The sequence below is a fragment of the Sinocyclocheilus anshuiensis genome, unplaced genomic scaffold, assembly GCF_001515605.1.
Source record: "Sinocyclocheilus anshuiensis isolate Anshui unplaced genomic scaffold, SAMN03320099.WGS_v1.1 scaffold63, whole genome shotgun sequence".
Taxonomy (NCBI): domain Eukaryota; kingdom Metazoa; phylum Chordata; class Actinopteri; order Cypriniformes; family Cyprinidae; genus Sinocyclocheilus; species Sinocyclocheilus anshuiensis.
In genome coordinates this window covers 4818879-4831620 of record NW_015552625.1, presented here as the reverse complement: position 1 = coordinate 4831620, position 12742 = coordinate 4818879, and the positions used below count along the sequence as shown (strand labels likewise).

General features: G+C 35.7%; 2 protein-coding genes across 3 annotated transcripts in view; one reads left to right on the top strand and one right to left on the bottom strand.

The window, feature by feature from the left end:
• Positions 1–8627, bottom strand: part of LOC107666370 (ATP-binding cassette sub-family G member 5-like) — a 14116-nt gene extending 5489 nt beyond the window's left edge. The window contains exons 1-7 of the mRNA XM_016457629.1: positions 8453–8627; positions 7202–7323; positions 3778–3914; positions 1341–1439; positions 1039–1171; positions 301–440; positions 208–239 (exon numbers count right to left, since the gene is read on the bottom strand). Coding sequence (XP_016313115.1) covers positions 208–239; positions 301–440; positions 1039–1171; positions 1341–1439; positions 3778–3914; positions 7202–7323; positions 8453–8607 — 818 coding nt within the window. The 5' untranslated portion in view covers positions 8608–8627. The remainder of the gene's footprint in view (positions 1–207; positions 240–300; positions 441–1038; positions 1172–1340; positions 1440–3777; positions 3915–7201; positions 7324–8452) is intronic.
• Positions 8628–8862: 235 nt separating this feature from the next.
• The window catches only part of LOC107666472 (ATP-binding cassette sub-family G member 8-like), a 12217-nt gene continuing 8337 nt past the window's right edge, over positions 8863–12742 (top strand). For both annotated transcript variants that reach the window (XM_016457809.1, XM_016457808.1), the window contains exons 1-5: positions 8863–8947; positions 9371–9478; positions 11283–11430; positions 11538–11776; positions 11858–11990. In XM_016457809.1, coding sequence (XP_016313295.1) covers positions 8882–8947; positions 9371–9478; positions 11283–11430; positions 11538–11776; positions 11858–11990 — 694 coding nt within the window. In that variant the 5' untranslated portion in view covers positions 8863–8881. The remainder of the gene's footprint in view (positions 8948–9370; positions 9479–11282; positions 11431–11537; positions 11777–11857; positions 11991–12742) is intronic.

Sequence of the window (12742 nt, the reverse complement as noted above, 5' to 3'; positions counted from 1 at the left end):
ACAAGACAATGCCAGACTGTCAGGATTAGGGATGGAGCTAAATCATCTCTCTTTAATTTCACTAACGTTACTTTTTTACAAAGAGTAAGTTTATCATCACTTGATTATAAGGATTTCATAGCTTATCATAAATCTGTGGACTTATTATATATATATATATTTATTTTTTTATTTTATTTTTTTTAAGTGAATTTTGATTTAGGTTACCAGCCCTGAGCATTAGCTACTGCAACAGCCACCTTTACAGTTATAAGTGTTTTAACAGAATGAGCTCCAGAGGCATCCGCTATGTCTACTCACCCTGAAAAGTTCTGAACGGGGCTGATGGATGGTCACAATGACTATTCGATCTCTTCTGGCCAGTTCAGCCAGCAGCACCACGATCTGATTAGTCGTCATGCTGTCCAGTCCTGTGGTCGGCTCATCCAGAAGAATCACCTCTGCCATGACGTAACAGAAAATTGAAAAACAGGAGAAGAAATAAAACAAATGAGAAACTTTCTCCAAAGTCCACTTTCTGCCCTTCGAGAGACAATTTTGAGTGTCTTCTTAATTCAAGTAATTAAAGCAATTAATAGGTTTCCCTTTGTCTAAAGTTAGAGCCAAATTAATTGGCTGATGAATTCATTTACTGCTTGATTGGAGAAGGCAGCAGATGAAAGTCACTTATAATTGCTGGTTTGTGTTCAGTTTGGAGTGGCCTCAACTAATCCATAGTCCACGGTCCCAGAAGACCCAGATAAAGGATCCAAAGGGACCCTCATAGACCTCGGCTTAATATTAAAAAATGTGATAAGCCCGTCTGCCACTTTTAATATTCTACTTCAGCCCCTTTCACATTTGTCCATTCCTCAATAATCCTTCGAGGGGCTTTGGGTCGCTGTGCTGGTCGCTCTGCATTTAAATAACATTTCGTCTCTCTTATGTGCAAGCAAGGAATGAACACACTACAATGTGGTTGTACTCCATACATAAACAAACATTATGCTATTATGGGTTATTATAAAGATGTCTCAGACAGATCAGAAGGCAGCTCACTTGGGTCCTGAAGCAGCTGGCTGGCAATGGAAACCCTCCTTCTCTCTCCACCAGAAATGCCTGGGAAAATGCGGCCTCCAATCACGCTGTGAGCCACATGTCCCAAACTCAGCTCTGCCATGACTGCAGCTACCTATGACAGATCAAACAGGGATCAGCTTATTAAAAATATGAGTGATGTCTCCATCATAACTGTATGAAAGTTAAAGTATCTGTAGGTATTTGAGATTTCTGTATGCATTTAATTTTAATCGATTTTGATGACCATATCTGTCAAATATCTGTGAAGGGAATGAGCTCACCTTCTTGCGTATGGCCTCAGAAGAGTGTTTTCTCAAAGCAAGCTGAGCAGTGTATGTCAGAGTCTCCTCCACAGTCAGATAGCTCAAGAGATTGTCACTCTGAGAGAAAAATTATGTTATGTAAGCATTCAAAATAAAGCTATTTATTTCAACATAAACAACAATGCAATTAGCCTGAGATGCATTTCCCATACAATGATAACTCGCTGCTTAAATACTACTGTGATGCACTGTAGGAGAAACAAGTGGCTGTGTAAAAAGTTCTGCTAATGAAATTTATATCCAAAACTGCAGCCTTTTTCAGAGAGGCTGCTATAAATTAACATGGCATCTGAGGACTAATTTGCTGTTTTCATTCCCTGCTGTTTCGCTTTATTTGAGGTTTGATTCACTGTGGGTTCCCTCTATTTCATACTCCGGGGTTTCCTTACACATTTCCTCACACTCTTTAAAAATGATGCTGATTGTTGTCATGCTAAAATACATAGATTGAAACGTATGGATATTAAACAATGGAAAGAATGGTATTGAATGCACTATATGTTAACTTGCTTATTGTCAATAGCATGATCTACTGAAGTCTACATGTCATACTAACAAGAAACTACAGTGGTGACCAAAATGATTAGAACACTAGTATTTTTTACCAGCTAAAAATGGTTTTAAGTCAGTTATTTTAAGTCAGTTATTACAATAATATCACTAGATTATTACAATTAATGGCAAAATGAATGTTTGGAAATGTAAACTTATTTCCTACTGACACACCTCAGCAAAAGATAGAAATAACTGACTTAAAACCCATTTTTTAGCTGCTGAAAATACTAGTGTTCTAATCATTTTGACCACCACTGTATGCTGACCTTCTGCCCTCACGTTGTTCTAACACCTGTGTGACTTTCTTTCTTCCATATGGAGCAGAAAATTATATGGAAAAATCAGCTTGGTCATTCTGCAAAACATTTTAAATTCTTATGCTTCTGAGAAATAAAGTCATATATGTTTGAAACAAAAACACAAGAATGATGGCAATTTTTGGTGAACTGCCCCTTAAAATAATATTTAGTATATTCACAAACACATTTTATTGAGAAAAAAAAATCACAGAAAATTGTATTAATTGAAGCCAAATGGTCATCCAATTAGGGCTGACCCATGTTGTTATGTGAGGTGTGCATGTACCAGTGGCTGGAGGACCTGTGCTTTAAGTTAGCCGTTAATGCGCTATGGTGCACATTATTGACACTTACAACACTTCATCATTTGAAAACGTTGCTCTTAAGTTGAAATTCTTATCTGTGTCTTCAGTTTAGGTCTTATGTTTATCAAGTCAGAAGGTTGTGGATTTTGTGCATCATGTCTGTTTAAATCTGTAATTTGTTGTACAGTGAAGTTCACACTGCTGAAACTGGACTAGAAGTAAAGCTACTATAACCTCTACTATTGGGGGGAAAAGTAAAAAAAAAAAAAAAAAAAAAAAAAAATGAAAAGTACGCTCCTCTTAACTTCACATACCTTTAGCTCATGAGACACATTTAATTACTGGATTAGATTCATAGCTTCTTTGCATCTAAATTTAATCTGTAGAAATGACCTGCAATAATAGCCGTCTCTCCATGCTTATTTAATTTTCTGGAAGATACACATGAATAGCTCAGAGGAATAATGTAATGAACTCATGTGTAACGGCTAATTTCAGAGTTAACTCTACAAATTAACTTTTCTGCAAACTTTACTGTGTTTGTTTAAGTTTGGTTGTGACAGACTTAACCTATAGTTACCTAGCCAATTGCTTTTTATCTATACTTTCTACAGTTGACCAAAGTTCAGTCACATGTGGCCTGTGATACTTAGATTGACACGCACACACAGGCACATTTACAGTGTGCTGCAGATGTACAGTATTCAGTGTATTACAAGTTCTACTGTGCAATTACTGTGTAATCTGTGATATTTTCTTTTAAAATCACTTAAAATCAGGGCTGGCAATGCAGGATGACAGAAAGGGGATGGCGTTCCAGTTTGAACACTCTGTATTTTCATACTATTTGCACCACAAATTTGCACAAACTTTATTTTTTTCTCATTTTTAAAATACTATATGGTTCAGTTTTTCACCTCTTTGCACACTTGAATGATCAGTTATCAACATAAACTGATGTTTTAGTATACTGAAGTGTCATGTATTGATAGTGGTATAATAATTTTACATTGTGCTTTGAAAACGGCAGCGGGTAGCCTAGATTTATGGTTTCAATTTGAATAGAAATCCTATACAGTAATTATTATAGTATTATAGTAATAATTTTGGTAAATCAATGTTTGCTTATTTGTAAATCAATATAAATTAAAAGTCTGTACTAATCTTTAGTTGTCAGTATTTTTAGATGCATATTTTTAACCAAAAAAAAAAAAAGAAAGAAAGAAAGAACCTCACCTGGAGCACATAAGAGAAACAGTCTTGGAACTGCTCTGCTTTTAGCTTTCTTCCATTCACAAAAACCTCTCCAAGGAGTTTACCAGAATTCCCGATTCGTCCTGCTACAGCATCTAATAGAGTGGTTTTTCCAGAACCTTGAGAGAGAGACATCAGTAAGCTTATTAACCTTTTGATATATTAGCCTATCATATGACATTGGCATGTAAAGAAATGATAGTGTCAACCTTACATAATATAAGTTTCTTTAGTACATTGCCTTGTTTATACTGCTTAATCATTTCAGTAACTTAATGCACATACAGTGAACAGTAGTTGAAAGATACGTTAGAATGTGATTTGTAATTTATATTTATATTTACAATTTTCTTTTTTTAGTGGTCATGCTCTCAAATTTCTCAAAATCTTGCCATTCACTATTACAATAGCATCGTGAAATACAGAAATGAACTCATACTGTAGCTAAATATTTAGACTGTATCACTATGCAATGCTGTGGGCAATGTGTTAAAACTCTGAGCATCATGTCGGCGCCAACAGCATTGTGGGCAGCGTGCCAACATATAGTGCCATTGCGCTTCGGGCGTCCCGAGATTAAGTCCTCGTGGACCTTTACTGATCCCGTCCTCCCTCTCTTTCCAAGAGGGTCTAGCTGCAGCCTCGCTCTTGCACTCTCAGACTTGCACTCTCAGACACTTGCGCTTCCGCTAGCGACGTCACTTGCAGTCTTTTATTTTTTTATTTTGTTCTATTTATTGATTGCTTTTTGTTTGAATCGCTCAACATTTTACAACAGTAGCCAGGTGGTGAAGACAAGACAAAAGAAACTAAATTACAATGTCACTTGCAATCGCCACTTGCACTCTCCGATACCTGCGACGTCCCTTGCAATCGACACAAATCGTGCGTGTTGCCAATGGAGACAAGAAGCTGTGGTGATTAAACGATTCAAACTAATTTAGTACTATAACATACAGGGTCCTGCAAGAAAAAGACAAGACCCGCAAATCCGTCACCACAGAACAGCAGAATATGAACGCAATGCACAAAGTCTCTCGTTAAGCGTTTTCCTCCCATAGAAAAACATAAACACTTAACATGGCGTAATGTATTAAGATACATTAAGTTCAATTAAAAGATCAAATTCGATATATAGTTATTATATATTAAGGAGGTAGAGGAGCATATTGAGTTTGGCCTTTTTAGTCCATTATGCCACATTATGCCACGTTTTGCGGAAAATACTATATACATATTCATTATATGAATAAATTGTATATTTAATTTGATATTTGAATAGCATCTTAATACATTAAGCCATGTTAAGTGTTTATGTTTTTCTATGGGAGGAAAACGCTTAACGAGAGACTTTGCGCATGCGTTCATATTCTGCTGTTCTGTGGCCACGGATTTGCGGGTCTTGTCTTTTTCTTGCAGGACCCTGTATGTTATAGTACTAAATTAGTTTGAATCGTTTAATCACCACAGCGTCTTGTCTCCATTGGCAACACGCACGATTTGTGTCGATTGCAAGTGACGTCGCAGGTAGCGGAGAGTGCAAGTGGCGATTGCAAGTGACATTGTAATTTAGTTTCTTTTTTCTTGTCTTCGCCACCTGGCTACTGTTGTAAAATGTTGAGAGATTCAAACAAAAAGTTACAAAATAAATAAATCCTGCAAGTGACGTCGCTAGCGGAAGCGCAAGTGTCTGAGAATGCAAGTCTGAGAGTGCAAGTGCGAGGCTGCAGCCAGACCCTTCTCTCATTCTCCAACTTTGTTTCCTGTCTAAATTTCCTATCACAATAAAAGGCAAAAACGCCAAAAAATAAATAAATAAATATTTTTTTTAAAAACCTGTGAGAATCATAGTTATTCTGCTTTTTGAGTCCTGAATTCCCCAGAATTCCCATTATCTGTAGTCAGTAATCTTATTAACCTTTTGATATATTATCATATGACAATGACATTTAAAGAAATGACATCTTCAGCCTTACGTAATGTAAGTTATACATAATTTTTTAAATAGTGGTACAGTATAATAAGTTTTGGTAATAAATGTCTGCACTAATCTTTCTTATTGACTAGTGCTGGTTAGAATAATAATAAACATGGTTCAAGTGATTCAAGCACATTAAAAACCAAGTACTTTTGTACTTTTGCTCAATTAAAACTGTAGTGAACTTTGTACAAAAGCAATAAACAGAGTGGTCATTTCTGAATCTTGAGAGAGACATCACCTTTTGATATTATATCATATAATATGACACTGACATTTAAAGAAATGATATTTTCAGCCTTACGTAATGCAAGTCTTTTTACATAATAAATTGCCTTGTTCATTGCAGTGCACTGTTGTAGTTTTTAATAATACTTTTTATCAGTTTTTGTTTTTATATTTTAATTTTAGTGAGTATTAATAATTTTGTTTTGTGCTTCTGTCATTGTTTATAGTTTTTGTTATATGTATGTCTGTTTTTCATTTTTATTTCTATTTTAGTTTTAGTTAAGTACACAAAGTTAAATTAAATTCAAATTAAACATTTTAAGAAGTGTGAAGAGAATATGCTGAAATTAAATGTTTATATATTTTAATTTATTTCAATTGTTAATGTCAGTTAACGTTTATTTTATTTCAAGTAACAAAAATGTTTGTTTGTTTTTTTAATGATTTTTGTTTTAGTTAACTACAATAACCCTGGCTCATTCTAATGATTACATCTTAATTTCAGTGTCATAATAATACATACACTGTGAACAATAGTCAATACAATTAATAACCTTTTTGTTTTAAATTTTTCACTTGTTTGCACACTTGAATTATCAGTAACTTAGACTGATATTTCAGTATATTGAAGTTTAATGTTTTGATAGTGGTATAAGAAGTTTTGGTAATATAATAAAATGTTTGTTTATTTGCAGATCAATACATATTTAATGTCTGCTAACTTACTGACTAGTGCTGGCTAAAATTATTAATAACATGGTTCATCAATAAAACTTTCATATAATAAACTTAAGTACATTTAAAAAACGAAGTACTTTTCTTTTATTCAAGCAAAATATCTTTAGTAAGCTTAACCTTTTGATATGATATCATATAATATGACACTGACGTTTAAAGAAATTATATTTTCAGGATTACATAATGTAAGTTGCTTAGTATGTTGCCTTGTTTATTCTAATGCTTACTGTTTATTAATTTCTGTGTCTTAATAATGCATGTACAGTGAACATAGATCTGTGAGAATATGATTATGTTTTTATTTTGTTCTGCTTCTTTTGTTAGCAGTCATTCACTATTAAAAGACCATAGTGAAATACACAAATGAACTCATACTGAAGCTAAATATTTAGACTGTATCACTATGCATGCTGTGGGCTCTAATATAAAATTCATAGATATTCTGCCCTTTGAGTCACTTACCTGAATTCCCCAGAATTCCCATTATCTGCCCACTGTCCACATGAAATGACACTCGATTCAGTATCTGCCTTGTCCATTTTTTCCTGAAAGATGGAAGGTCCCACCAAGGTCCTACATGTTCACTGTAACACACATAAGCAAACAAAAAATGCTTACGAAATGGTCACAAGAAGTGGTTTCAATGTGTCACTATTTTGTATGAAGCGTCAATGAAATAAAAGACTTAATAAAAGAATAATAGCCTAGCAGTTGTATAATTGTTGCCAAAGATAAAGTCTTTATATAGTCATTTAATGAAGGGGGAAGTCGTGGCCTAATGGTTAGAGAGTCGGACTCATAACCCAAAGGTTGTGGGTTTGAGTCTCGTACCGGCAGGGATTGTAGGTGGGGGGAGTGAATGTACAGCGCTCTCTCCAACCTTCAATACCACGACTGAGGTGCCCTTGAGCAAGGCACCGAACCCCCAACTGCTTCCCGGGTGCTGCAGCATAAATGGCTGCCCACTGCTCCGGGTGTGTGTTCACGGTGTGTGTGTGTTCCCTGCTGTGTGTGTGCACTTTGGATGGGTAAATGCAGAGCACTAAATCCGAGTATGGGTCACCATACTTGGCCACATGTCACGTCACACTCACTCACACTCACACTAATAATATCTGATTGATATTGGCATTTAAACTTTTATTCACTGATCGTTTCATGTTTATTGTATGCTTAAAGACTATAATATGCTGATAACTTTGATAAATCTTGACTTCGATTTCCCGGATTATTATAAGTGGTTATTCTACAGAATAATTTTGCATAGTCTAGAAATTTTAAACTGTTGAAATTTAGTCATCTGCTAACATTTCGGCATATAAAAACATCTTTTTAATTTAAAATAGCTTGATTTTCACACTCTGTTCAGATCAATAAATGCATTTATATCAAAAAAAAAAGTGTGATCTTTTCAAGGTTTCGGGCTTTACTGGAGGGCATTGGAAAACTAAACTTTAAATTCTGAAATATTGACATTTGACAACAGCTGTTTGGTCATATACAGTACATGTATCAGGTACAGTTGTCTGTTAGCAGCTACACTCAACATAAGAAGCTCCTGGACACATTCAGTGTGTGCTGGAAAAAAAACGTGTGTTTGAAGAGTGTCAGTTCATTAAGAACTTAATAATCAGGTGCTAAATTTTACATAACTCTCATTGACTGTGAACTGACACCCATTTCACTGCTGTCATGTCAATGTTGTATTCTCACCTCACAGTGTAGGACACATTTTTGACGCTCAGGCAACACAACGATTCGACGTAGTCCCAATTTGGTTGGGACGTTCCCATCTCTGACACCAGCTTGAAAGATCCATTTAACCCATTATTCTGTAAAACATCCTGCATTGAATATAACTGACTCATTGTCTCTCATCGATGGACAAACAAACTTCAATATTCTCAGTGTGACAGATCCACGTCTTCAGCAGTCTAAATGCTCCGGCTCATATTACACAGATGAGGCTGCAACCATAAACAGTGACACTTATCAGTGGAACTTTGCTCCATAAGCTATATAGAGTCGCTTCTCTCTGCCACCTCTCCTCAGTTTTTCCCTGGACAACAAGAGGAGCAGGTACTTCTCTCTTAGCGGGACGCCAGACCAGAGGGGCATAGACCCCTTTCTACCACGTCCACCATGTCAGACCAGAGTGCTTTCTATTCAGAAGACAGCTTCGGCTCTACAAATGACAAACAGAACAGGGTGAGTTCACCATGAGCTAAGACTACTCAAGCAATCGACACTAAAATGTAAACTATATTCAGAGGATGTTTATTTTGTTTCCATTGTATAACTGTTGTCTTCATTTACACATTCATAACAAGAGTATAGGATTATTTACATCCTATTGATTTTCAGCGAGGTCATTCAGGGTGATGCTGTACAAAAGCCTCTGTTGCAAAATTGGACCCTGAGCCACGTAGAAGTTGATAAATCTGATAAATAAAATGTGACCGTAATCAGTTTATGAGCAGCGTAATCTTAATTAAGCCTGATATATCTTAAACTAAAAGTACTGACTAAAATGCCAATCGTAAGTGCATAGATCGTATTTACATGTAAATAATCGTGTTGTCAAACATATGGGTATTATACTGACATTTGCACTTTATTATGTCTCAACAGACACAGGGTCAAGACATTCTTTTCTCGTCTCCAGAGGAGGACAGCAGTCTGTATTTTACTTACAGCGGAGGTCGCAATGAAGTGGAAGTCCGCAATCTCAACTATGAGGTTTTTTTCCGTTTCAGTTTCAAATTTATTCCAGGAATACATGGCCTCTCGGCCCATAGTTCCACAAAATCACAATGACATGGCAGATAATCTTTTCTTCATTCCATGATATATATACAATGCCAATCTCCATGCATACCTCGAATCACAAACACCTGATGATTCGAGGTAAGCATGGAGATTGATGTCTTGAACATCTAAAAAGGAACAATGATCGTACCAGTTGCATGTTACACAGACGCAGTGTAGCCATGCATACCTCGAATCACAAACACCTGATGATTCGAGGTAAGCATGGAGATTGATGTCTTGAACATCTAAAAAGGAACAATGATCGTACCAGTTGCATGTTATACACAGACGCACTGTAGCTCTCTTGTATCAACGAAGACTTGTATTGTGAATATATATTTAACGTATTATTTTCCAAAACTTATGTATACCATGCCTCATGTGCTTTTTCTTTCAATCGTTGGTTAAGAATAGCTGTAAATGTTCTTATATCACCTACACTTTGAGCCTCAACTATGAGGTCAATCTTTTCAGTCTGTATTCTTTCCATTTAAAAAAAAAATTACTCTTCAAAATACAATTTTCTTCCTGTTTTCCTTCCGCTGAAGTACTTTTTAGATACTGAAAGAAGGTCTTCATTCATTTTAGGAAGCAGATGAAAACAAAACATATGCATCAGACCTAGAATTATATATGACAGTTATATAAAGACATATATAAATCAAACTAAGTGGCATTTATAAAACAAAAAAAAAAACACTTATCAAAGCTATATATAATATATATATATATATATACATTTTGTGCAAAATGACAGAAATGTTTGGCTATTTTCTAGTGATGGACTTGTACTAAAATTAACAAAATAAAAAAATCTGAAGTTGGTTTAAGAATAGTTGAAGGATGGCTCAAATGTTTTCATTTAAAAATATTTGTAAATCAAAAATGCAATACTGAGTTCTTATACTTCAACCAAATACAATAATTTTTTACAACCAAAGCTAACAAGAAGAAGCTAACATCCAGCAAATTTGTCCTTCACAAATTACAGTGTGTTGAGTTTATTAATTATAGGCCAGGATTCAAGTTTTACAAATATTAGTGTCCCTGCTCACTCCATATAGTAAAAAAAAAAAAGATTTGAAATGCATTTATTTTCTGCTAAGTATACTACAAATATTTACATATTTATCTGCTTAATAAAAATACACTGCAGTTGTACTTTTAGTATACTAAACTGGTATACTTAAAGTCTGCTAAACTGGAACAACTAATTTTGTTCTTAATGCATTTTAATTATACCGAAGTATAGTGCTAAAGTCCTACTAAAAATATACTTAAGTATATTTGATTGTGCCAAAGTGGAACTATTGCAAGTACACTTTAGGTACACTTTAAATATCTTGCATTTAAAAACTGATATTATACAGAGATCATATACAGTCTAATTAATAGTGATATTAAAACATATTTTAGGCATAATATTAAGAAATGTGCAATAAAAAATAGGCCTACTCCAAATAAAGTTCAATTATATTTTATACCAGTAAGTCTTAAGTGATATGTCAATAAATATGTTAATGGATTTGAAGTATAGGCTACTTAGTATGAAATAAATGTATTTTAAATAGATTACGGCATAGGGTTAGTGTCCCTGTCAATCAAGTGATCCTTGGTCTGATAAAGTCTGAAGACCTCACATATAATAGCAATGGCATTCAAACATTTTTAAGTGCCCAAATGCTTTTTGAGGCCGATGTACAATGTGATATCTATTTATATTTTCCCACAGGTGGACATAGCTGCACAGATACCTTGGTATGAGAGGCTGTCAGAGTTTAAGATGCCCTGGGAGATGCACAGCAACAAGCAAACAGTCATAAAGGACCTAAACCTACATGTGCACAGTGGCCAGATGCTTGCTGTCATTGGCAGCTCAGGTAGGCCTATGTCAAACTTTAGGTATATGTGCAGAATTCTTAAACAAAGCACATTAAGTGAATAAAAGCATCAAGGAAGCCATAAAGAAACTAAGTTTTGTTTCCAGGCTGTGGGAAGACCTCCTTACTGGACATCATAACATGTCGAGATGAGGGTGGCACCATGAATTCAGGAGAGATTCTGATCAACGGGAAACCTTCCACACGTTCTCTGGTGAAGAAATGCATTGCTCACGTGCGGCAGGATGACCGTCTGTTACCGCATCTCACAGTGCGGGAGACGCTGGCTTTTGTGGCCAAACTGCGGCTGCCTGCGCACTTCACCCAGGAACAGAGAGATCAGCGGGTGAGGAACTCAGATCATGTAACTAGTTAAAGGTAATGCGAGCGTGACTAACTGTCAGACCTGTCTGTTTGACCTGCACAGGTGGACGATGTCATCGCGGAGCTGCGTCTGAGGCAGTGCGCTCACACGCGCGTGGGGAACGACTATGTGAGGGGGGTGTCCGGTGGAGAAAGGAGGAGGGTTAGCATCGCTGTACAGCTGCTCTGGAATCCAGGTGAGTCTTTAACACATCAACATAGGTGTGAAGTGAAGAAATACTTAGTCAAAAAGTCTACTTGTTTTTTTTCGACTTTAAGCATTTTTTTTCGACTTTTAAGCACTTGAGTTCTATTTATTACTTAACACAACACGTCATTGGTCTTACTGTTGATTATTCGTACACATTACTATAAGTAAAAACCGTTTGTCTTCATAATTAGGCAGTATTAGAATAAGTGTTGTTATTCTAAATATTCGCTGGTCTGTGATTTGGCAGTAGGCCAATAATCAGGTCAAGGCAATTATAAGTGTGCAAGATATTACTAGCCTATTATGCGGCTTTTCAATAAGCAAGATGTTAATATAAAGCAACTTACATTCATACACAATATTGCAAGTTGTTTGTATTTTCAAGTATTTCAAGTATTTTCGCTTAAAGGGGACATCGGATGCCCATTTTCCACAAGTTGATATGATTAGGGTCTTAATGAAAAGACTATAACATACTTTGGTTAAAATTTCTCAATGGTAGTGTAAAACAACACCCCTTTTGCCCTGCCACAAACAGCTCTGCACACAGCAACCCGTTTTAGTGCATGTTTCTTTAAATGCTAATGAGCTCTGCTCACCCCACCCCTCTATTCTGTGGGGTGATGAGCCCGTTCTCATGAGACTGTTTACTTTAGCCGCATTTAGCCACAAAACTTGCTAACTAGCACATTATTAGGAAAGGCGATTTGCAAAGATTCATAAAAAAAACCCTTATAA